This window comes from Protopterus annectens, chromosome 14.part0, assembly GCF_019279795.1.
Source record: "Protopterus annectens isolate FY-2018-M chromosome 14.part0, PAN1.0, whole genome shotgun sequence".
Classification (NCBI taxonomy): domain Eukaryota; kingdom Metazoa; phylum Chordata; order Ceratodontiformes; family Protopteridae; genus Protopterus; species Protopterus annectens.
Window position 1 is genome coordinate 130944243 of NC_056748.1, and position 26516 is coordinate 130970758.

General features: G+C 43.4%; 1 protein-coding gene across 5 annotated transcripts in view; it reads right to left on the reverse strand.

The window, feature by feature from the left end:
* Nucleotides 1-26516, reverse strand: part of ZDHHC6 (zinc finger DHHC-type palmitoyltransferase 6) — a 762509-nt gene that overhangs the window by 66320 nt on the left and 669673 nt on the right. For all 5 annotated transcript variants that reach the window (XM_044055851.1, XM_044055850.1, XM_044055847.1 and 2 more), the window contains one exon: nt 14630-14775. In XM_044055851.1, coding sequence (XP_043911786.1) covers nt 14630-14775 — 146 coding nt within the window. The remainder of the gene's footprint in view (nt 1-14629; nt 14776-26516) is intronic.

The window sequence follows — 26516 nt, forward strand, 5'->3', positions numbered from 1 at the left end:
TTTTCCATGTAAAAAATTTTAAATCGCGGGAAGCCGCAGGCTCGAAGGGTGGGAGAGTGAGAGCCTGCAGAACAAAATTGAGGTCCCAGGGCACAACAGGTTGAGATACAGGGGGATGAAGGAGAAGAGTGCCTTTCAGGAATGCTTTACACATCCTGTGTGCCATTAAGCTAAGTTCATAAGCCACATGAAAATTTGAAATAGCCGCCAGCTGAACTTTGATGGTGGCTGAGGCAGACCCTTGGTAGAATAAATGAGAGAGAAATTCCAAAACAGAATCAATGGGGGCTGTGTAGGGGTCAATACCTTTGGAATGGGCCCATATCGAAAACCTTTTCCACTTGCTAGAGTAGATCTTCCTAGTGGACGGTTTATGAGAGGACGAAAGAATATGGACCACGTCTGGAGAAAAATCGTGACACCTGACTACGGATGGAAGTGGAGTAGCCAGGCGGCCAGTCGGAGGGTCCCCAGGGAGGAGTGGAGCTGTCCCGACATATGTGTCAGCAAGTCTGGATGAGGGTCCAGAGTCCAAGGAGCATCCACAATGTAAGGTTGAAGGAAGGGGAACCATACTTGTCGAGGCCAGTGTGGCACGATCAGAATCAATCTGCTTCCCAAGGATAGTGCTTTTCGAATCACCCACGAGATAAGGGGAAATGGAGGGAAAGCATACAGCAGACCCGAGGGCCAATTGTGCGCAACAGCGTCCCTTGGAGATTCCCCCGGTGGGGGGATCAGCGAGAAGTAGCTGCTGCATTTCGCATTGAGGGGACTGGCAAACAGATTGCAGCAAGGCTGACTCCATTTGCTGAATATGCTGTCCACCACCCGGCCATTCAGGGACCACTCGTAAGGCATGAGGATTGCTCTGCTTAGCCTGTCTGCAATCACATTGGTTTTCCCCGGGATGTGCGTTGCCACCAAGGCCCGTTGGGAAGCTATCGCCCAATTGCACACTCTCATGGCCTCTCTGCATAGGGGGTATGATCTGGTTCCTGCTTGCTTATTGAGATACCACACTCCTGACATGTTGTCTGAGTGTATCGCAATAGTCCCTAGAGGGAGGACATGCTGAAGTGCCTGCAATGCTAGGAGCACTGCTCTCATCTCCAGGACATTTATGTGCAAGTCTATCTCATGCTCCTGCCACGTGCCTTGGACCATCCTTCAGAGATAATGCCCCCCCCCCCCCTTATCCGGGAGGCGTCTGTGGTCACTGTGGCTACCGGGTTGGGTGGAACAAAGGGATTCCCTATGTCTAAGTTGTTTGTGCATAGCCACCAACTGAGGTCCTGCTTGCATTTGCCTGTGATTAAGATAGGATGGGATAGCGGTAGTCTTTGGAAGGACCATTGGGCGAATAGGAGCCATTGTAGGATCCTCATATGTAACCTCGCTAACGGGACCATCATGATAGTGGACACCATTGTCCCCAGTAACTGAAGAACTAGTCTTGCCCTCACACGTGTCAGAGGCATCATCGTACGAATCTGTCGTTGCAACCCTGTGATCCTCTCCATAGGTAGGAATGCTCTCAACCGAATAGTGTCCAATTCTGCTCCTATAAATGAGACACGCTGTGAGGGTAGCAAGGCAGATTTTTTCCAGTTTATTGTAATGCCTAACTGGTGACAAAGATCAATGGTAGTATCTCTGTTTTGAAGAAGTAGATGCTTGGTGGGGGCGGATAGGAGCCAGTCATCCAGGTAAGGAAACACCTGGAATCCTTGACGTCTCAAATGAGCTGTCACCACTGCCACGCACTTGGTGAACACCCTGGCGGCTGTGGTGAGACCAAAGGGCAGGGCTCAAAACTGGAAATGCCTGGCTCCCAGCTGGAAGCGTAGATGACATCTGGATGCTCTGTCCATTTTGATGTGGTAATAAGCATCCTTCAGGTCGATGAAGCACATCCATAATTCTTTTGCCAACAATGGGAAAATCGATTGTAGCGTGACCATCCGGAATTTGGACTTGTGTACGTAATGATTGAGTCGGCTGAGATCCAAAATGGGTCTCAGGTCCCCCATTCTTTTCGGCACCAAAAAGAAACTCGAGTAAGTCACTAATCCGATCTGGTCTGGGGGGACTGGTTGGATGACTCCTTTTTCTAGCAGCTGAGAAACCTCTGTTGCTGCATGACCCCTTTGACTGGATGGAACGTCTGGGATCCGTTTGACGGGAGGGGGTGTGGAGTGAAATGGGATGGTGTAACCACCGGCGATTATCCTTAATACCCATCTGTCCTGGGTGATGCTGACCCAGGCTTCCGAATACCGGGAAATTCGACCCCTAACTGGCTCCAGAGAAGCACAGCCGGGCACACCCTCAGGAATGAGAGTATGGGGAACCACAAAAGGAATCGTGGTCCCCAGAATTGCGGGGGCCCCCTCTGCCTCTGGGGCGACATCTCCCTGAATATGACCCCCTCCCCTGCCTCGGGGGGGGTCTCACCCTGTGCGGTAGGAAAAGACCTTTGTGATTTTTTGAACCACATCTTTCCCCCTCGCTGGGCCTTGGGATAAGGTCTTGACGAGTGGGAAAAACGGACTCTCACAGCAGACTAGGTATTTCCCTCTTGCTCGCACCTGGTGAGGGTGTCTTTCACTTTGGTCCCGAACAAGGAGGAACCATCAAAGGGGGCATCAGTGAAGGAAGACTTAAAGGCCTCTGCAAAGTGACACAAGCGTAGCCAGGCTTGCCTCCTGAGGGCCACCCCTGAGCTAGCCACCCTACTAGCTCCCTCGGCCGCGTACAAAATCAGTCACATGGATGAGTTAGCGATGGAGTTGAGGGTAGAGAGCTGAGCGTTGACAGCCTGAGCCACCACCTCAGGCACGTTACCCGTTAGAGTATCTCCTAACTCCTTAAGGAGATCTCTCTGGAGCCGCGTGAAATGAGACAAATAATTCAGCAACCGCAAGGTAAAGGTTGCTGAAGACAGGGTACGCTTCCCGTACCGATCCATAGTCCTAGACTCCTTGTTAGGAGGATGGACCGAAGAGGAAGACTCAGTAACTTCCTTCTGTGTGGCAGCCGCCACCACCACCATAGCATCTACCGGGACTCCCTTTGTTAAAAATTATTTCCCTTGGGGAGCAAACAAAAATTTGTTGGGGCATCGAGGAACAGGCTCCACGGAGTCAGGAGTCTCCCACTCCCTCCGAAAAATAAGGTCCAGGAGCTCGTCAAAGGGTGGAGACACCCAGGAGGCGGAGGGCTGAGCGCCAAAGGCCTTAAGGAATACTGACTCCTCCACGGAGGGGGTTTTGGAGGGCCAGTCTCCTCTTTGTTTCAAGATCTCCAGGATATCGGAGAATGAAATGTCCTCAGAGGAAGACTTAGGGACCCCTCCGATTCCTCGAGGTCAGTATTGGAAGTGAGGGACTCGCCCTGGGAGTCTATGTGCTTCCTCTTGCACAATTTCTTTCTGGGGCGTTCCTCAGGCACAGGCTCTGAGGGTCCCTCAGAAAGAAGGGGACCGCTCGTGGGGGTATCCTTAGGCCCTGGTGCTCTGCTATCCAAGGATAGGTGGGTGTCAGAAGCTCTCACCGGTTTTGTGGGGGATGGAAGACCCGATCCGAGAGAAGTAGCTGACCTAGCCAGCACACTCCGCATACCCTCGAAGGCAGGACCTCCCGAATCTGAGGACCGAGTGCCTTTCAAGGCCATGACCGTGACCGGTGTCTCCGCAGCCGAGGCACCGAGAGGGAGGCTCGGAACCGAAGGGAGTTCTGAGGCATCCCCCTCAGGCACAACCGAGGAGACCCGGGTCTCGAACCCTATGGAAGGGACCGACAGGGTCGGAGCCGATGCAGGCACTGATAAACTCTGCTGGGGGATTGGAGCCGGCACAGGAATGTCCCTCAGAGTGGAGCTTACCGGCTCCGACGACAAGGATGCGCTCGGAGGAGGAATAGCAGGGACAACTAACAGAGCTGGCTCCGGAGCTGACTGGGTCGGAGCCGAGAAAAGTTTGGCCAACACTGGTGACTGTAAGAGCCTCTGCACCACCCTATCTACATCCAAATCGGAAAGCCTGGAGGATTTGGAGGAGATGGATGGAGACCTAGACCTCCTATCTGGAGAACCCTGCCTCAAACTTGGCGACCGGCTCCGAATTGGTTCCAAAACTATCGGAGTGGACACCGACTCAGTCGACACAGCTACCTCCTGCGTGCCTGTGGCGCCGAGGAAGCAGACTTGACAATGGTAATTTTACAAGGTGGCTCCGAAGCAACAGATGGAGCCGGAGACCTTTTCTTCAATTTGGAGGATTTAGACCTCGACTGGGAGCTGGGAGCCAAACCTAAATCCTCCTCAAAGGACGGTTTTAGCAGTCCCTTTAGGATCAATTTGTTTTTCCTCTCTTGGAGCATCTGAGGACTAAAGGCGTGGCAGAAACTGCACGACTCCTGAAGGTGGATGGCTCCAAGACAGTAAACACAGGCCGAATGTCCGTCTGTGATGGACATTTTATAGGCACACTTTGTACTTTTTTTAAAGCCCGAGGGCTTATGCTCTTTTTGTTCCTTATACATGCCAAGCCAACAACTGTAGCAGCCGCTACTGACAAAAGGCGGGAAACCGCTAACACAGAAACTGGGTGAACAAATATAACCAACAGCCAAGCACAGGGGAGAACCTCTAAATAAAATGGTTCTCAACTTAAACTAAGTGAAATGCACCTAAAGACAGCCAGACAAACACCATAAGGAGGACTAGGTCCTCTAACTAAAACGGGCTTAGCCCGAGGGAAGTAATGGATACCACACACAAAAACACTCGCAACCTACAAAAAAGTAACGCAGCAACAACACTATGAACAACTCTATTTGTATAAGAACAATTAGCCAAAAATTTTCACAAGAAAGAGTTTTTAGCAATACTTAGCCACAGCCAAGTCAAGACCACATCCGAGCTCTACAAGTGGCAAACGAGATCTGAGAATGTGGAGCAGTGTATTGTGGGATACCATCTTAGCCCAGCCAAAGTCTTTCAAGCTAGTAAATAGGCCGAGTCTGAGCCGACATTCGGCTCCGAACCCACAGGTGAAGAATGTAGGCGAGATAGTACTACATAACATCTGCATCATCACAACAGATGACACCATTAGACCCAGAACTCTGAGGACTAGGGCAGCTGTAGGACAAATAAAATGGAGGAGAATTTGGATAGTGTACCTTAATGTCAAAATTCTGTCCAGAGGAAGAAAGAATTTGTATGGATGTAGTTGTAGCCAGGTGGCATCCAAAGAACTGAATGGTCTGCAACTGTTGAAGAAGTTGGTTATCATGGTTTATGGATATAGTCAAGGGCAGAAAGAGGTGACGAAAGTAGTCTCTGGCACTGACCAAAGATTCCCTTGACAGAGCAGCTAGAAGCCAGTCATCTCGATGTGGAACAGATCCCACAGGTGTGCTGATACAACAGCCATGCACTTAGTGAACACTCTAGGAGGCTGTAGTAAGACCAAAGGGCAGGACACTAAAAAGGAATTGACTGACTCCTAGGTAGGAGTGAAGGAATCTTCAGGATGCTTTGACTATTATGATGTGCAGATAGGCATCATGAAGATCTATACAGAATATTCATTATTTTCTATAGGAAAGGCAAAACTGAATGCACCATGACTATCCTGAACTGGGTCTTTTTTACATAATTGTTAAGATAACAGACATCCAAGAATGGGCCTGCAGTCTCGGTTTTCCTTCAGAACCAAAAAGATTCTTGAGTGAAATACTGACACTATCTAATCTGGTGGGACCTCTTAGATGGCTCTTTTTAGATCAAAATGAGAATATCTTTCAGCTGTCTTTAGTTGGTGGGGTGGTACACTTACATGCAGCCACCTCAGCTTCAGGGGCTGGCTGGGAAAAGGGAATTGTACAACCTCTGGATATCATCCTTTTTACCCATTTGACCTGTGTGATGGCCATCCATGCAGGGGAGTAGAGGCATAAATGACCTCAAACTGCCTCCAGATGGGTGCAGTCAGGCAGCCCTTCAGGGATGATAGAGTTTCCTGTTGGAGAAGGGTCCATAATGCCCCTGGTTCTGACCTTCTTGGCCTCTAGACCAGTGTCCATTAAAGGGGGTGCCTCTGCCACAGCCACCACTGTTAACAGTGGATTGAAATGGTTGATGCTTGGCTTTCCTACACCACAGTGATTTGGGACACTTTGGCTCCTGTTAAATTTATACCATGGCAGAAAGAGTCTTCCCATCCTGTTCACACTTCTGCATTCTCTCTTTTATGGAAGGACCAAACACGATAATCCATCACTGAGGGCATTAACAAAGGATGGCTTAAAGTTGCCAAGGTGTAGTCAGGACTGACATTTCATTGTAATGCCAAATCCCGCAGCCCATGCCACTCAATTGGCTGCATTGTACATGAGCCACATGAAAAGAATGACAAATATTTAGCATTGTGTTCGGTATGGTTTCCAACTGTTTTCTGGAGTCTGGTGGGAGTGGTCTTCTCAGAATGGGAAGTACCTGCTGCTCTAAATTCCTCTGGAAGTGATTTATAGGAGTGATGTAGTTCAAGGTACCAAGTACAAAAGTCCTTGTGACATAGGCCATTTCCTTAATCTACCCATGGCCCTGCATTCCTTATTGAGAAAACAGAAAGTAGCTATATCCTCAGTCAGCTGTTTCTTAGTAGCCACTGTCATGATAAAATAATTGACCAACGGACTCTTAGTCCAGTGCTACCTGTCCTTGGTGGCCTACAATTTGTGTCTGGTTTTCAAGTAATGATTCACATGTCAGGCTTGGGCAATGACTTCCTAACAGGAAAGTGAATTAAACAGTCTGCAGGAGGGACCACCCAAGAATAGAGGGTGCTGAGTTGTAAGCCTCAAAAAGAACCTCCTCATCCTGAGAGGGTGGGTTGGTGGGCAAACATCCCCTCTGCCACATTAATTCAAGGATCTCGCTGAACATTGATTCTTCCAGAGAAGACTGGAAGGAACCATCCAAGTCAGTGTCAGAAGTGGCAGTGATGTGAAGTCAATGTGTCTCCTTTTACAAGTCCTCTTTCTCAGACCATCGGTGGGTGGGTGTTATCTGATTACTCAGAGGACAGCTCCTGCAGTTGAGCAGTGTTTTTGAGGACCAGTCCTTGGCTCTGATCCATGGATGCAAGACAGGACTAAGACAAGGAAGAAAGAGTCAAACAGTGGAGCTGACCTTGAAGAGGTCTGAGTTCATAGTCTTGGTAGAGATGAAATGATTCTCCTCATAACCTGAAATGCCATGCCAACCTCAGCTAGATTTGAGGAACTTGCACCACTAACCAGATCTGCTTCACCTTAAGTGAGCAGTAACAAAGAGGGCATTCCTGAAGAGGAAAAGGTGGTAGGTTTTGAGGAGGGGATCAGGGTTGACAACTTGAAGGCTGAAGTCTCCGAAACCAACAACAGCTATATGAAATAGCTTCAATGATGGCACCAAAGGCACAGTGTCAAGTCATTGGGCCCCACAGCCTCAAAATCAAGTGCATCATACTAGATCCTACAGGAACCAAGTTAGGGACCCTGGGCAGTACCGATGAAACAGATTCCATATCTAGGACTGGTACCAAAACACACACTGGAGAATGAAAATAATACAGGAGATGCTGGGCCAGTCCCATCTACCCTTAACACTGAAGGAGATGTAAGTACCCTCCATCTATATCTGTACCTACAGAAAAAGCTTGGATCATCCCGATCTGTATTCAGTGTACTTTTGTAAAACTTGCAGGACCTGAAGGAAAAGTGTGAAGGAGGGTGAGAGAGTATAAGTGATAGCGCCATTAAATTTTAACTATTTATACTTAAATACTATACTAAATAATAGTTAAATGATGAAGGAAGGGAAAGGAAATAAAAGGGAAGGCTACCCCATCAATGGAAAAGGGGCTAAGATTGTAAAAATATTACAGAAAAACAAAAAGGTTTATATTCTTAAGTCCTTTATATTAAATGAAGAGGAGAAGCACTTAACTTTCGCTGAGTCAGAAATCTGCATCTGAACCTCCACGGCAACAACACAGATCTGAAGTGTGAGATCTTCACACATAAGGGCATAACAGGAAATAATTTTAAAGGGCCTCTAGTTCTGCCAGCTCAGATCAGACAAGCAGCTAGAGGATGCATTAGTCTGATCAGATAGACAGAATGAATAGAAAGCCATGTTACATCTGTACATCACTAAATATACTTGCACTCTGGCTAACATGAAATTACGGGGTGAGAACTTACCCTTTCAGCAGTTGGTCTGGTAACATTTAGTGTTTTGAGACAATGTATTAACTCCCTCTTGCTTACTGAAAACACGTTTCTGCTGACACAATGTGACTTAATTTGAGAGAGGTTCAACTATTTAATGAATCTGCAGGCCCCTTCTGTCAGCATTGCCCACTCAGTAAGCAACACATACAAACACACATACACACACACCATCAAACCACAAAGCACGATCACTGCACTTACATATGACAAAGTAGTTTGGAAGTCACTACTCAAGCCTCCTAAAATTAGAACTAAAATTTCAGACACTAAGCCGCACTGCTACATCATCATACATATCAGCCAGTAAACATACTTCAGTGACTCTTAATGCATCCACTCTAAGAAATCTTGTGATAACTGTCGACACCTCTGGAATGCAATTAACACTACTCTCATGAGACTGGATAAGAACAGGGTGATAACTTTCTTTCTTTCCAGAGCCTGGATGCAGGTGTTGAAAGGCAACTTACAACAATCCATCCTGACAAATACAATTAAACAGGTGGTGGTCCACAGTGATGGGGATGGGGTGGGGATAAATTATCTTAGGTGCTCCTCCAAAGGAGAACTGAAGGATACAACCTTGATAAGCATGTAGCAAAGGTAGGAAAGACCCTGGATTTGAATGGTATCTTGCCATTGTCTAGAATGATACCAAACGTCAAGGACAAAATAATTGGCTTAGTAGCTGATGCCTTCCTAGGGGAATTCAGTATGTTTATATTTGGGACAAAATGGCTGACAGACTTTCCTACTTTATAAAGGATGATGTGCACTTCTCTTATCATGGCTTGAGAATACTGCCTAAACTATTTGCTGCCCCCATAGTGCTTTTGTTAGGCACAGTCTGCCTACTCAACATCACCACCTAGCAAATTCCAAACAAGAACACATTAATGTGGCCTACTCAATGCCAAGAGTCTTGACAAAAATATGGCTGAGCTTGAGGCACTTTTTCATCTGGAATACATTATGTTTAATAACAGTGACTTGGTTACAGTGCAATGGAAGCAACCTTTCTACTGCTGGGTTTAGCCTGTATCATCCACTCATACCTGTGTGCAACTGTGAAGTCTTTGTTAAAGATTCCCCCTTACATCAAGGAAGATTCCTTGTAAGCCTAGCTTTTAAATTTTGTAAATCCAACTCAATATGAACAAAATCAACTACTGCTTCATACCCAACTATAGATAAATGTCCAAGTTCCCCAAAAATTATGATAGCTACCTTATACCAAAAACACCTATAAACCCTAATACATTTATTCTAGAGGACTTCAATTACTATGCAATAAACTGTTTCACTTACTCTACAAATGGAAAGCATACCCAATGCTTCCCTGACTACATAAATGTAAACAACCTAGAGCACTTGGCAAACATCCTTACGAGTGGGCAAAATATCTTAGATCTTATCCTTATTAACACTGCCCCCTCTTGGACAAAACCATTAAGTATCATCCTCCATTATCAACTCAGAAAAAACAAACTAATGAAGTTTACATATAACACTGGTGGTACCTCACAAGGAAATGAGGGACTATGCGCACAAGCAAATCTCCTGAAGCTACTTAGTGATCTTAATTACCGCACTTCTACGCAGACTGACCTTATAAATAGGGCCAAAACTTTTAACTTTGAAATCTACTGTTACCTTAGCAGATATACACCTAACTGTACTGAACACTCAGGGAAACTTTAAAAACAAACCATTGTGATAGAACATTGGTATAAATAAATTTAATAACTAAAGGGAAAAATACTAAGCTCTTACAGAAGGTCACATACATACTTACATCTTAAGAGGACACTCAAACATGTTGGGAAAGAACTTAAGGCATAAAAACAGAGCCAATTTTGAACTCAAAATGGTCAACAATACCAAAAAATTAATTATAAATCCTTCTTTAATTATATTAGAAATTTTAGAAACTGATTAACAATGACACCACTGTTCTTGTCCCAAATAAATACCTGATAACACAGAGAACATACTTAGTACAAACTTCACTCAGCATCCCAACAACCCCATGATTCCTCTGTCCCTGACCCACCCAAAGATCAATATGGAGAAAATCACAGCAGTCCTTTCTAGAGCAAGGGCTACAACATCCAGTAACCATGATAACACATCAGGAAACCTAATAATTAGCATTTTGTACAGCTACTGGAACCTCTATTAAATCTTTTTAACATGCGTCTTGCCTGGGATATGCACCAAAGCCTAGTGTACATAAAGAGGTCTTACAGACCCTGGTAATTTCAGATCCATTAGTATTACCAGCTTTGTTTGCAAAGCCATGGAAAGTAAAGTTGTGTTAGTAACTTATTGTGAATGTAGATGTTTTGAGTACATGCCGTGTTGCAATCATTACTTCTTGGGATATTCTGCCTGCAGCTCAACCAGCTGACCTAACTTACAGAGTTTTACCTTCCCCCATGGCTTCAGCAGACTCCTTCTCACTACTACATGAGAACACTAGTGATGTAAGAGGGACATCAGCTGATGCCATGTTCCGATTTCTGTTGCTCTGGCAAAGTTAGGTGAGAAGACCATGGAAATAAAACCCAGGAGAATCAAAAGGGGACAGACTCCTGTGCCACTGGTCCACCCTTGATGTTCCCAATCTCATTTTCTGACAAGAGGGTAAATAGATGAGAGAATATGAAAACTAGATCAAATGAGTACCCAACTCCAAACCATGGGGCAAAAGAAAAAAGAGATGAGAATTTGGGAGTAAACCTGTGAACCAGGCCTGCAGCAGTAAATGTACTTGAACATCTGCATTTACACTGTAGTACGTTCACTGTACTATTCACTGATGCAGTCATTACTTCTCTGAATGACTCTCAAAGCACAAAAAGAAGAGGGTGATGAGCAGAAACACAGGATAGCAGAGACAAACCTTGCTGTAACTTTAGAGGCAATTCCCAGACTGCAATATCCTGGGAATGTCTGCAAAACATGAGGTAACACTCCCCTGGGAATGGCTGCAAAACATGAGGTAACACTCCTGATGTCCCTGCATGGCAGTGGGAAGGAGTCAGCCAGTTCCTTGGGGGAAGCTATAATTATGGAAGGTGAGCAAGTCAGGCTACCCGCTGACAGGATATCTTAAGAAGTAATGACTGTATCTAGCCAGCTGTAAAATATGGGAGCACTAGAGAATGCCGAGTTTCTGAACACTCGAATTTCATATGGTCGAGACCATATGATTGAGTTTTCAGAAATTCGACATTGAAGAAGAAATTAAAAAAAAAAAAAAAAACGTAATAAAGATCATTTTTGTATGGGGGCAAGATCCCCTGTACCTTTCCTACCTGAATATGTTATGTCCGTGATTGCACTGTAGCGAGGAAACGAGAAATCTCCTGTTCTGCGCTTCTGCATACAGCGCGGAACAGGAGATTTCCCTTTCCCCACTGTAGTGCTTTTTCGGAGTTGGTAGATTTAAGTAGGGGGGGTGTGCAGGGGGGGCTTGCCCCCTGCATAAATGTTGTGTGACTTTTTTTTTTTTTTTTTTTTTTTTGTGATTTGTTTTTTAATGTCGAGTTTCTGAAAAATCGATCATATGGTCTCGACCATATGACATTCGAGTTTTCAGAAACTCGACATTCTCTAGTGAATCCGTAAAATACATATATACAGCCAAATATTTTAAGCATGGGCATTAAATGCCCTTCTAGCCTGCCAATATACCAAACCATTGTTCCCATAATGGGTGTCTAGGCTGTTTTTAAAAATATCTAACCTAGTGCTTGCTTTAATGCAATTTGGTAGTCTATTCATGTATCATCTGCTCTCTCAGAGAACCAGTTAGTACACTTCTTATTCCTATAGAATCTTCTATAAAGGTTGTCTGATGAGTCTCTACTACTTTTTGATAACCCCAAACAGTCCCAGAGGTAGCAGTCTCTAAATGCCCTATATACCTGAATAAGGTCTCCTCTTAAATATCTATGAGACACTGTACAAGCTTCAGATATTTCAGTCTTTCATAATAACTTAATTTTCACATCCATGGATGCCCTTGGTATATTTCAACTGTACTCTTTACAGTTTATTTATGCTTGTTTTCTAACAAGTTTTCCATATTATACCACCAATGAAGTATTAATATACGAAACACCATGAACACAAATAATGGCCTTGTTTAAGCTGAGGCACTAGGAGTGTTCAAGGTTTTTTTTATAAAACTGATTTACTGTCACTGGCCATTAATTGTGTTCAAGGCTTCCCTATTGTTATTCCATACTCAAAGTTTGGGTCTAATGCAACAAACCATGACTTCATCATTTATGTTTTCCTACACATTATAAATCTTTTTATACAACCTATAGTTCTATAACTATAGTTACCACCTGGCTAATATGATTAAAAAAACTCAAAGTTGGATCAACCCACACAATACAGGTCCTCAAATGAATCTACAGTTTTAATCACTGTGTGCTGCATTAAATATTCAACTTTCAACTTATGTCTCCCAAATCTCATATACTTGGTTTTGATGTACTTATCAGCATTATTATTCTCCTGTGTCAAAATGGACAATACAGTCAAGTTCTTTGGCAGACATGCCCTGTCTGTAAATCAGTTTACCCAATTTCACATTATCTGCATACAGACTGTAGAACACACCAGATGGAAAAGATTGATCTGAACCATATAAACAAGTATGAGCCTAAGTCAAAGCTCTGTGGGACACGTAATGTACCTCAAATGTCACCCGTCCAACTGCTGTATGATACTTGCCATGTCCTATTTGTAAGCCATGCAGCTATCCAAAAGTACATCAATACCTAGCTATTCTGATTTACTGATCAGTGTTTTGTGTATGACCTTGTCAAATCCTGAAGTTAAATCTATATAAATTACATCATAGCACAATTTTTCACTCATAGGTGTTATTAAATTGCTGTAGAACATCATTTTACAGGTGGTAATACATCTATTTTCAACATATACATGTTGTTACATGGTTTCATGTCCCAACTTTCCCAGTTCTGGCAATAATTTATCCAATATTACCTTCTCAATTATTTTTCCACAACATGAAAGTAATTTTTAGGGTCTACATTGACTCTGAGTTTGTCCTACACTCCCTTCCTTTTTAAGACTGGTTTAACAAGTGCATATCTCCAATTTTGAGGACTCTCCCCATATTTGTACAACCTAGGAAATAACAGATACAATGGTACTGTAAGCTCTTGCTGAAGTGTTCTCAGGTCATTATTACTAATTCAGTCTCCTCCCTGTGTTTTGTTTGGATCCAGTTTGCATAGTTCTTCTTCAATGCAACCTAATTTGATTTCAGTATCTGAGGTTACCTGGATGTCACTAGGATAATTTATCACCCATTTGTGGAGCCAAACTGCTTTGCATAAGATTTTGTAAATATATCTATAATTTGCTGTGTCTAAGAATAAATTATAGAAGAATAAACTGTGTGTAGATTCTAAATGTCCTTACTCATTCCACACCTTATGTATCTGTAAAAGGGTGGTTTCTATTATGCTCAATGCCTTTTGTATAATTTTTTTCAAATGTTTTCCTGATCTTGCCTTTAATTTGTCTGTGCAGCTTGTTTATTTCATTTGGCAAAGTAGTAATTTGACCTGTTTTCCATTTCTTATATTTTTTTGTCTCCTTAATAAAGTATGTTTTTATGGAAATGCATCCTCCTGATGTCGTGTGCCTAGATCCTGATGCTAAACATTTTTATTATTATTATTTTTGTATTCAAACAATTTCTCTTTCAAAACTTTTCACATTCCTTCTGCAGTTGTTCCAGTGAACTCATCACTCTAATTAATTTTACATTGTGGCTGTTTTGTTTCCACATAATCTGTTATCAGTCTTCTGCGCACTGGATTAGATTTCAGTTTGGCAGAATTATCTAGCAACAAATTAACACTTATAACCCAATGATCAATGCACATCAGTGGTGGTAAAACTTCAAAATGGCATTACTGCCTGATTGTTAATATGCAAACCAAAAATGATAAAACTCAAAATAATAATAATTAAACTATAAAACTAACAAATCACAATCATTGTGACTAAATCTTCCCATAACCCATACCCTGAATGCATATCACTGGTACATTTTTCACACACACACATTATTTCGACAGTTTATGTTACTCCCGGGTCTATCCAGATCCTCCATGAAAAAGATGCACCCTATGAAACCCAGTGCAACCATTTGACCAACAAGCAGATGCAGCAGACTGCGACAACACTGTCACCTACAGTGTTAAAGACCGTCCATTAACTAGACCTTCTACCAAGGAAGACCTGCAAACAGCCAGCCAGTCACCATGGCATACTAGTTTTGTACTTACTTTAGGCCTCTTGTGGCTAAAATGACTTCCCCTCTGCAAAGTTTGATCCGTGGTTCTTCTGTGCAGGGAGCAGTAAAAAATGTTCGGATACCTTTAGTCAGTGGGCAACAAGCACCATTGTAGTTTTCAATCACTCGGTACTGAACCTTCAGCAACACAGGAAAAACCATGTTAAAAAACAGAACTTTCAGGTTACAGTTAAATTCTTATAAAAGGCAACATCACCATCTCACATTTTCTACAACCAAAAGAAAAACGTCAACTGGACTGAGAATGTGGTAACATCGAAATCAATAAAATGAAAGATATTTATAATGTCAACTGCTCATTAGATAAATGCATTTGTGAGCAGGTTAAAATCAATTCTGGCAGCTTGCAGCCAGCATTTATCTGGGCTGGTAATGCTACAGTGTCACTCTCTGCAAGGCTAGCTCCAAATCTGCTACCACTGTCAACCAGTCAATATTGCTGCAACATATTTTATACTGAACAGTAATAGGGTCTTGAGTTCTAATAAATTAGAAAGGGACACTGTTAACCTATTTTAATAATTAGTTATGGCTGAAAAATCAGTGATTCATGATCAAATGCATTCTGCAAACTTCACTGAACAAAATGATTGTTCTGTCTGCATCACTCCTTATAAGGGCATACATTATAAATTTAGGTTGTAATCATGCCCAAACAGCTTTTGTTTAAAATCAAAGAAATGGACCGATTCACATTTACTGGGTAAAGTGAACACACATATATGATTAAATTCTCTTCTTGTTCATCCTGTAAATTGCAGGACTGCATTTAGAACACTGCAAAGCCCTGGGGGATGTAGTCTAACTGGATAAAGAATATATACTAAATAAACACTTTTTTTCTATGTATCTTTTGAAAATTAAAATGAGGATATCCCTTTTAACTATGTAAACGAACCACGCAGGGTACAAATCATTTTTTTAAATATAAAGCTATGGATATTAAAGAACTGTGGGAATTAACAGTGTCCCTTTAATTTTTTTTTCAACACTTAAAAATAAAGACATTTTAGCCCCAAAAGTAAGAAGGAGAACAAGCTTGTTTACTGCTCCCATCACCAACAATTCTGCAATAAGTGCACAAACAGAGCAGCAGCCAACAGCAAAGATAAATAAAACAGCAAGACCAATTAAGAGCCCCCTCAGAAAAAGATGCCATGACAGATAGGCAGAAGTAATATACATGCAGAACACCAGGCAAAATGCTACAAAACAAAGGCAAAATGAATGGGCAATACAAGTAATGCTAAACAGAATGGAAGCTAAAACACAAAAAGCTGGAAGGAATGACAATGAAAGGAAAGCAGCAAGAGGTAACGAATTATGCTTCTTACAATTACCATACATCCTCAACAAATTCCTAGCAACTAAACAAACTCAAATAAAAATGACCACTAACTGTCAAGTTAGCAGACGATTAATAAGAAGCTACCCTGGTAAGTGTGAACTGTTCAGTCTTCTTCCATTCTGGATGTCAAACTGAACCTTACCCCTTCATCTAAACTGCCAACACTGCAGTCATCCAGTAACAGTCTCAAATTTTGTTGACTGCAGCAGTTGACTAGCAATTTAAAGTTCCAGGCACCAGAAACAATTCGCTGAATGTTCTAATCTTATGACAATCATTCTGCAACCTTACAATCACAACACAGGCAAACAGTCAACTAACAATCAAGATGGAAATATCAAAAATCTGCTGTCAGTGGCTGAAAAACAATTTTCCAAGTCAATGAATCCAATGAAAGCCTGAAAAGTCATTATGGAGTTATTTGGAAATCTTTCTGTCCCTGGACAATAACTACTACTACTTTATTTCTAATCTGTTAAAAGGGTAAGTGGATTAGTTAATGATTGCTTTTCAGCTACTGGCTATGATATGGTTCACAAAGAACTAATAAGTAACCTTTTGACCACAGATGTTACTCAGCAGCCTTTCAAACAGCAGGTCCCAGTGTGCAACTACCAGTTATCTGTGATTCATAGTCAGAAGTCTTATACAAGTACAGTTCATGGAGCTAAATCTGTGACCTTCTTAAAGTCATCCAATACTGCTGAATTTGATTCCCAAAGTGTCAGCTGTCTGTACAAATGATTAACTCATGTAACCGGAGCAATGCTCCAGTATGTGTGAAAAAAGAAAACATTTGTGCTCACAGTTTATTTACCCAGCTTATACACAAACATGTTTCCCATCATTGATGCTAAGCAAAATATTTCCATTCAAGACGTGATTAGTCAGAGAATTCTGATGGAGACACGATGATCAGTAACTTTCTGCCAGTTTCCTAGAAAACTTTCAGTCATTAGATAGGTATTACAAGATGTTCAATCTCAGGTGCTACTCAAAATACTGTTACATTAAAGTCTCCAAACATGAATCCATAATTAGGGTATATTTCCTAAGTGTACCAGCATGGTAGAATGACAACAATCTGCCGAGAGATATTCACCAAATAACAGAGAAACAAAGACTAGGAACTAACAAATGTGTATACCACAACAAAAGTCAAGGATGATCAAGAGAAACAAAACAAGGTTCAGTTGAAAAGATACCGTGAACATGGGTGAAACATCAGGGTCAGAAGTATAAGCAACATTCGATGAAGACAGGATTAGACTTGATGAAAATGAAAAAGTTAAAATAAGTTTATTTGAATTTAAACATTTTAAAACCTCTCCAAAGCTTAAATGCATATTAAAGTTTTTCTTTTTAAGTTGGGGTTGGAGAGTAAGTGAATTTAACGAGCATTATCAATGACTTCAGATTCGAGCAAAACAAATGTGTAAGTGAAACAATGAGAATGCAACATTTGTTACTTAAAGCTCAGCCAAGTTAAGAAAATCTTCTGAATTTACTGATTTCATAGTACCTGCAAAGTTCAGAAATATAGTCCCGATTCCTTCAAGCCTGTAAAGTTTATAAATTATGCTATCTTACTAATATTCTTAGAAGTATACAAAATCAGTGTGTCTACCATGTACAATGTTTGGGAATATCTATAAGACTATAAGTTCATAGGCAATTAAGTTCATATCACAATATGAAATTAAATTAGCCACTATACTTCTAGAAAATACTTTGCAACCCTGAACAGAGCCTTTAAAAATAGGGTTTCTTCATACAGGATAAATTGTCTGTATTCTCAGCCAGGGTAAAGCTTGTAAATTAACTTAGACTGAGATGGTTGAACAAGATTATTCAAACAGAGTATTCTGGAAATGGTGAACTTTAAAAGGTTTATTTATATTTTATTTACTCTTTGTTGACTAGAGTGCTGATCCAAACGGACCATTTTCAGGCTCAGAATGGGAGAGTACAAATATAACTAAAGGAGAACAGGAGTAAACAGTGCAGAGAAACAGTAATAATACGAGTGGATAATTATAATGAAATCCCAGAAACATAAGATCATACAAGATGTAAAGTAATGCTAACATATGTGTATGTAAATAGCAATATATAAACATTTCAGGAGAGAGAGAAAGAAAAGGGGGGGTGAGAAAGGATGACCTGAGAGTAGTGACTGGGTGACAGGTGGAAGGGAATGGAGAAAGCAAGGCGAGAGAAGGCATAAGGTGGGATTAGGAGGTGAATGTTGGTATGTTAACTGAGTCAAAAGGAAATTAACTATTGTCTGATGCCCAAGAACAAATATAAAAATAGCACACGATAAAATTAGCCCTGTATTTGTATAGCAAGCAGTTGGTGACATTAACCGGTGCCTTTATGAAGGAGGTCTTTACATACACGATAATTACTTTTTATGGTTAACCTGGGTTATGCTTGTAATTATTTTTAGACCAACATGTTTGAATAACTAATACAAATTACTGAAAATTATTATTCTGGAAATAAGAAATTTTAATTATTTTTTCTTGTGCTGTAATTATATGCACAACAACTGCTTACATCTGAAAAAAGCTTTTAGTAAGTACAGTAGAGTCAATTATCCGAAACGTCAATTATCTGAAACCAGCCTTCCAAAATTTTGGGGTAGGAAAAATCATAAAGTCTGAATATGTAAACATTATATGTATTAGCTTGTGCATGTTGTTTGAACTTGTAGCCCGCTTGTGTGTGAAAAATATTCTTTATTGTCCACTGGACTTGCTGAATGGTTTTAAAGTGCATTCCCTGAATGCAGAAAAAACAATGTTTTAGATTTTTTTTTTTACAGTTCAATGTGTAGTTGATTTATCCGAACAGTTTGAGTATCCAAACTACCCTTGGCCCCAATTAGCTGGGCTGACTCTCTATTGTATGCCTCGTTACTTATGACACATAAGTGTACTGTGGAATGGGGCTAAGGTCTGGGATATTAATGAATATTTTCTGTTTGCATACTGATATTTTACATTGCTGCTTATCGAAGCATGCTTGATTAAATCATTGTGACACATTTATAGCTATGAAATCTTGCCAAATACATTTTGAAGATAAAAGTGAAAGTTAGAGTAACATTAGGTTTGCGTAAAAGAGGAGAAATCAGGATGATGAGGGATATTTCCGTAATGTTACTTAGAAATGACAAAAGATTGACTTTTCAATTATTTCACTTATCGTTATGGTGCCTCTAGAATGGTAATTGAAAGCAATGAAAAATAAATGGTGTGCCACTATGATACGTTAGGATGAACAGATACAAGCAAGTATTAAAAAAATTATAGAATGCAACATGCTATGCTAAATGTCACTTTTGCTTAGGCTGTACTACTCATCATAAAACTGCATGAGAAAAGAAAATGAATATTTGCCTTATGAAGGCATGTGTGTCCCTCTATCTTCTCAGGGTGGTGATGAGAAGTGAGGGAAATGCACCTGATTGAGCAGACACATGAATAAACTTTAACTGGACATTTACATACACTACTGGAAATGATTAAGAAATAAAATTAGATGTCTGATTGGATGAAGTAATGGAGCAAAACAGCATACACTTTTAAATTATAACACGAATAAATAAAATAATTAGTAGTGGTAAGTACATCAGACTATGATATTAAGTGTAAGACATAGAAATAAAGGGAGGACAGCGTGAGGAAGGTGTAAAAAAAGTGGCTTATAATGCCCCACAGCAATATAACAGGTAAAGTTTACCTGTTTGCTGACAAAGTGTATTTTGAAGACAAGGTCTGAAGTGATATGGCTGATGAACAAAAGGCAAACATAGTTTGTAGTGAGAGTGAGAAGTAGGGCATGGATTACTTGGGGTTGCACTTGTTAAGGACTGAATAGCTCTACATGTTTTATACTGAACATCATACATTCACAAAATTTACTGGCATTGTGACTCTTGTGAAAATAGTAATTTGCAGATGTTATGTGATCCTATCTCGCCTACATTCTGTACTGATGGGTTCGGAGCCGATCCTCGGCTCTGACTCAGTACGCTATGCTATAGAGCGAAGTCTCTCATTGGCTGAGCTATTCTATATCCCAGGATGCACCACTGCTACTTCCCCAGATCTCGTTTGCCGCTTACAAGCTAGGACGTGGTCTCGAACTTGGCTGAGCTAAGTGCTGTTTTTTTCTGAGAGTTTTCTGTCAGGAATTTCTTAAATCTTTATCCAAAAGCTGTTTTAACAGCTATTGTTGTGTATACTTGTGTTTTTGTGAGAAATTTGTGGTAAAATATTGTGTCTGGACAGGGAAAGGTTTCCGTTTAAGTTAGAGGGGCCTTCCTCCCCTCGTTCTTATCGAGTCTTCTTGTTGTTTCAGAGGTCAAGTACCTGTTTTTAGTTAGAGGGTTCTTGGCCCTCCTTTTGGTGTTGGTCACACGTTTAAGTTTGTTGGGCTTTCGCTCTTGTTTTAAAAAAAAAAAAAAAAAAAGTTTCTTTATTGTTGTGTAGCCATATATGGTGCTTTCTCCGACATATAATTTGGCAAAGTGTTTACAATTATGTCTAAGGAGCATAGACCCTCTGGATTTAAAAAATGCACAAGATGCAACTATAAAATGTCCATCACGGATGATCACTCCTTATGCGTTTACTGCTTAGGCGCCAAACACCTTCAGGAGTCCTGCAGCATGTGTCACGCCTTTTCCTCTCGTGTCCTCCAAGAGAGGAAGAATAAATTGATCTTAAAAGGGCTTATCAAACCCTCCTTCGAAGAGGCCTTATCTTCTTCTTCCTCTCCAGCTAAGAAAAAGAAATCGTCGGCTCCGACCAGCCCGTCGGAACCGACCACTAAGAAATCTAAGCAGGCTTCTCCATCGGCTCCATGGACTTCGGAGCCGAGGGCGGAACGGTCTGCCTCGATGCCTCCAGCCTCGACTCCTCTGGTTTCGGAGCCGATGGCTGGGGCTTCGAGAGGCGGGTCACCTTCATTGGCTCCACTGATTTTGGAGCCGATGAGGGTTGCCGGCTCAGACACTTCCCCTTCGGCGCCGAAGCCCTCTTTGGCACAGAGGGAAATTGCTATGGAATCTCCCTCGGCACCGATATTGGTAGAGTCCATTCGGAGCCGGTCCCCCAGTCCTTCGGAGCCGATGGAGAAGTCAGCTCGGACCCGATCGGTCTCCTCCCGATCTTCCAAGATGTCAGATTCGAACATCGACAGGGTGCTCCAAAGACTTTTTCAGTCTCCTGTATTCCAGAAATTAGTTTCGGCTCCAGCCCAATCGGCTTCAGAGCCGATGGCCCACCCTGTAGTTCTGGTTCCTCCTCCAACAGCCTCGGCACCGTTGGAGCCGGTGCTGGTGGAGCCGATGGAGGTTTTCGGGTTGGCGCCGACCCTTACTCCAACTCCGACTTTCGGGTCGGAGTTCGGTACACTGACCTCCTCGGTCGGCCCCGGGGGTGACGCTTCGGGACCGATGTTTTCGGTTCCGAGCCTTCCTCTCGGTGCGTCGGCTGCGGGGGTGCCATCTACTGTTGTGGCCCCGGGGGTTGGACCTTCCCAGGACTCTGGCGGTCCGGCCTTCAGGGCCATGAGGAGTGCTCTGGCCAAATCTTCTTTGGCTACCTCCACGGTCTCACCGGTACCTTCCCTACACATGGAGACTGGGTCTTTTGTAGTCCCCCTGTCATTAGACAGCGGAGCCCCGGGGCCTGAGGTCACCCCCAGTGGGGTTCCCCCCCTCCTGGAGGTCCCTCTGAAGCTTCTTCAGAGGAACCCCCAAGGAAAAGACTGTGCAAGAGGAAGCACGTCGACTCCCCCCATGAGTCTCTCACATCGGACACCGATCTTGATGATGTGGAGGGGTCCCCTAAGTCGTCCTCGGATGATGTCTCCTTTGCAGACATTTTGGAAGCCCTCAAAGAACGAGGCAGCTGGCATTCCAAACCCCCTTCTGCTGACGAGTCGGTGTTCCTCAAGGCCTTCGGGGCTCAGCCCTCTGCCTCCTGGGTGTCTCCGCCCTTCGACGAGCTCCTAGATTTGATCTGTCGAAGGGCGTGGGAGCATCCAGACTCTGTGGAACCGGTGCCAGCTCGCCCAAATAAATTCTTATCAGCACCCCCAGAGAAGGAGATTCTGACCAAAGGTGTGGCTGTAGATGCCCTGGTGGTGGCATCTGCTACCCAGCAAGATGTAGCAGAGGCTTCGACGTCCGTCCATCCTCCTAATAAGGAGTCTAGGAGCATGGACCAGTACGGGAAGCGCACCCTCAGTTCAGCGGCCTTTACCTTAAGGTCCCTGAACTATTTGACGCACTTCACTAGACTTCAGAGGGATCTGATCAAGGAGCTTTCAGATACCCTCTTGGGTAACCTACCTGAGCAGCTGGCCCAGACGGTTGGCTCTCAGTTGGCTACTCTGTCATCGATATCAAACTCGTCCATAAGGCTCATTTCATATGCAGCCGAGGGGGCGAGTAGAGCGGCGGGTATGGGTGTTGCTCTACGGAGGCAAGCCTGGCTCTGCCTGTATCATTTTGTAGAAGCCTTTAAGTCTTCCTTTGCCGATGCTCCCTTTGAAGGGTCCTCTTTGTTTGGACCCAAGGTAAAGGACACACTGACCCGCTGTGAGCAAGAAGGTAAGACTTTGACTGCCGTAGGGGCACGATTTTCCACTCCCTTTCGGCCTTACCCCAAGGCTAAAAGAGGAGGGAAAATGTGGTTCCGTAAATCCCAGAAGTCTTATCCCTCGCAGCAGGATGATCCTCCTTCTAGAGGCAGAGGAGGGGGAAATTTTTCTGGAAGATGCCGTCCCAGAGGCGGCAGAGGCCCCCGCAACATTGGAGACCGCGAGTCCTTTCGTGGCTCTTCAGCCTTCCACAATCCCTGAAGGATTGCCCAACTGTGCAGCTCCGGAGCCAGTCGGGGGTCGTTTTTCGAGGCACCTAAAAGCCTGGGAAGGTATCACTCAGGACCGATGGGTGCTTCGAATCATCGCCGGAGGTTACGCCATCCCCTTTTTACAACTTCCACCGCCGTCCAAGAAAATCCCGGACCCGCCACCCAGTTAATGGGAAATCGCAGCCTTAGAAATCTCAAAGCTGCTTCAAAAAGGAGTCATCCAACCGGTCCCCGCAGACCAGATCGGATTAGGGACTTACTCAAGATTCTTTTTGGTGCCAAAAAAGACCGGGGACTTGAGGCCCATTTTGGATCTCAGCAACCTAAATCGATCAGTCAAAAAGTCCAAGTTCCGAATGGTCACCTTACAATCCATTCTCCCACTGCTGGAGAAAGGTGTTTGGATGTGCTCCATAGATCTCAAGGACGCCTATTATCACATCCTGATAGATCAGGCGTCCAGGAGACATTTGTGCTTCAGCCTGGGAGACAGTCATTTTCAGTTCTGCGCACTGCCCTTTGGTCTCACCACAGCCCCCAGGGTGTTCACCAAATGTTTGGCGGTTGTGACTGCTTACCTGAGGAGTCTAGGATTCCAGGTGTTTCCGTATCTGGACGACTGGTTCCTAACTGCCACCTCCAGGCGTCTACTATTGCAGAACCTACAAGCCACCATATCACTAGGCACTTCCCTTGGAATCACCTTCAATTGGCCAAAGTCTGTGTTGCTGCCATCTCAGCGCATAAGGTTCATCGGAGTAGAGATAGACTCAAACCAAATGCGGGTCTATCTTCCCACAGAAAGGATACAGACTATACAGGCTCAAGTCCGAGCCTTACTTCTCAGATCCAAAGCCCCAGCCAGGATGGTCCTGCAGCTATTAGGCTCTATGTCGGCCACTGTTCTCCTAGTCCCCTTAGCAAGATTGCATATGAGAATTCTCCAGTGGCTCCTATCGACACAGTGGTCCTTTCAGGATCTCCCTCTCAATCACCTCATACGGATCACAGAAACCTGCAAACGGGACCTTCGCTAGTGGCTGGTGTCCTCCAATCTGGATCAGGGACGACCCTTCGTCCCACCTCCTCCTATGGCCACATTGACGACGGATGCCTCCCAGACGGGGTGAGGGGGGCATTACCTGGGCAGGTCAGTCCAAGGCAATTGGCATTCCGACGAGAGTCTCCTTCATATCAACATTCTGGAAATGAGGGCGGTGTTTCTATCTCTACAAGCCCTCCACGATTACCTCCCTCAGGGCGTAATTGCCATTCACTCCAACAACATGTCAGTAGTCTGGTATCTGAACAAGCAGGGAGGGACCAGATCCTACCCCCTTTGCAGAGAGGCCATGAGAGTTTGGGAATGGGCAGTGGCGACCAGACGTTTTCTGGTAGCGACTCATATCCCTGGGAGATCCAACGTGATAGCAGACAGACTAAGCAGAACTATTCTCTCTCCTCACGAGTGGTCTCTGAACGATGCAGTGGCAACTCAGATCTTCAGCAGATGGGGAACTCCTTGTTGCGACCTTTTCACAACCCGCTGAACGCAAAGTGCAGAAAATTCTTCTCTCTCACTCCAGCTCCGGGGGAGAGTCCCATGGACGCCTTAGCCCATCCTTGGCCCACCGGCTTGCTATACACCTTCCGTCCGGTTCCCCTCCTTCCCAGAGTGATCCAAAAGGCGTCTCACTTAGGGAGCAAAATGATTTTAGTTGCCCCTTACTGGCCTCGTCAGGTATGGTTTCCCTATCTTCGGAAATATGCACTGGACGGTCCATGGTTTCTGGATCAGATCCCGGACCTATTAATTCATCAGTCGGGACAACTCCATCAGTCCCTTCACACTTTGAAGTTAACAGCTTGGCTCCTCCTCTTCCGACGATAGTCAGGAATCAAACTTTAGATCCGGAAGTCATACGTATCTTATCCTCGGCCCACAAGTCTGCCACTAAGAAATTGTATACTAGCAAATGGAAGAGATTTGCTATTTGGGCTCAACTCCGGGGTCTAGATCCCATCACTGTCCCGGTGTCAGAAGTCCTGAAGTTTCTAACTTCCCTATTCAATCAAGGTTCTTCAGTCTCTACCATCAAGGTCCAATTGGCAGCTATTTCCAATTTTCATGAATCTATAAACCCACCTTTAATGAGCAACAGATTGTGTAAAACCTTCATGAAAGGTGCTACGCTTTTACGACCTCCGATTTCTCATCCTGCTCCTCCGTGGGATCTCGATGTGGTATTACGTGCCTTAACCCCCCCCCCCCCTTCGAACCGGCAGCAACCTGTGATCTGAAATTTCTTTCTTGGAAAACTGCCTTTCTGGTCGCGATTACTTCAGCCAGAAGGGTTTCAGAGCTTCAAGCTCTATCTGTCAAACCACCGTACCTGTTTTTTCACAAAGATAGAGTATCCCTCAGGCCTAACCCATCTTTTGTCCCTAAAGTTTGTTCCAGTTTTTGCTTGCAACAGTCATTAGAACTTCCAGTTTTCTTCCCAAAGTACTCAAACAAAGCGGAATACATCTTCCACACATTGGATGTTCACAGGCAATTGCGTTTTTATTTAGACAGGATCCAACAAACACGGAAAACAGATCAATTGTTTGTGTCCTTTTCGGATAATAAATTGGGCAAAGCCGTCACAAAGGTCACTATTGCCAAATGGATCAGGGACTGTATTACTCAAGCTTATTCTTCTTCTAATAAAGAGCTTATGACCTCTGTCAAAGCTCACTCTACTAGAGCTATGTCTACTTCAATAGCATTCCATTCTAAGCTTGCCATTAGTGACATTTGTGCTGTGGCTACGTGGTCTTCCCCGCACACCTTCATTTCCCACTACAAATTGGATGTGGCTTCTCGGGGGCGAGCTTCCTTCGGTTCCACAGTTCTCAGGAGTGTTTTCCAGTGAGCCACCCAGGAATCAGGTGCTAGGGACGCTGTCCCATCAGTACAGAATGTAGGCGAGATAGGATCACATAACATCTTTTAGTTATGTACTTACCATAACTTTAGATATTTGGGATCCATCTCGCCTACATTTCTAATAACCCACCCTCCTTCCCCCTACCTTGGAGATAAGAAGAGACCAGACGGTCCGAATACTATTGTTTCATCTTGAAACATCTGGCAATGTTATATAAACAGTTATGTGTGTATGCATGAATGCGGACAAACAAGATCTGGGGAAGTAGCGGTGGTGCATCCTGGGATATAGAATAGCTCAGCCAATGAGAGACTTCGCTCTATAGCATAGCGTGCCGAGTCGGAGCCGAGGATCGGCTCCGAACCAATCAGTACAGAATGTAGGCGAGATAGATCCCAAACATCTAAAGTTATGGTAAGTACATAACTAAAAGTTATCCAGCTTTACTTTTCTCTAAAGTAAAATATGAATGTCGACAAAAATGGATGAAAACTATGACAGCTAAAGGAAAGTAAAGGGGAACAACTATCCTCATTTAATTAATATTATGTATCCTACAACACTGTTAATAATAAGAGGAAGCTACTTTGGGAAAGAAGTACTGTTTTCAGGAAAGTTTTATTGTAAATACATAAAGTTACTGATTCTATTTGCTGCTACAGCAATAAAATTATTACAAAATGG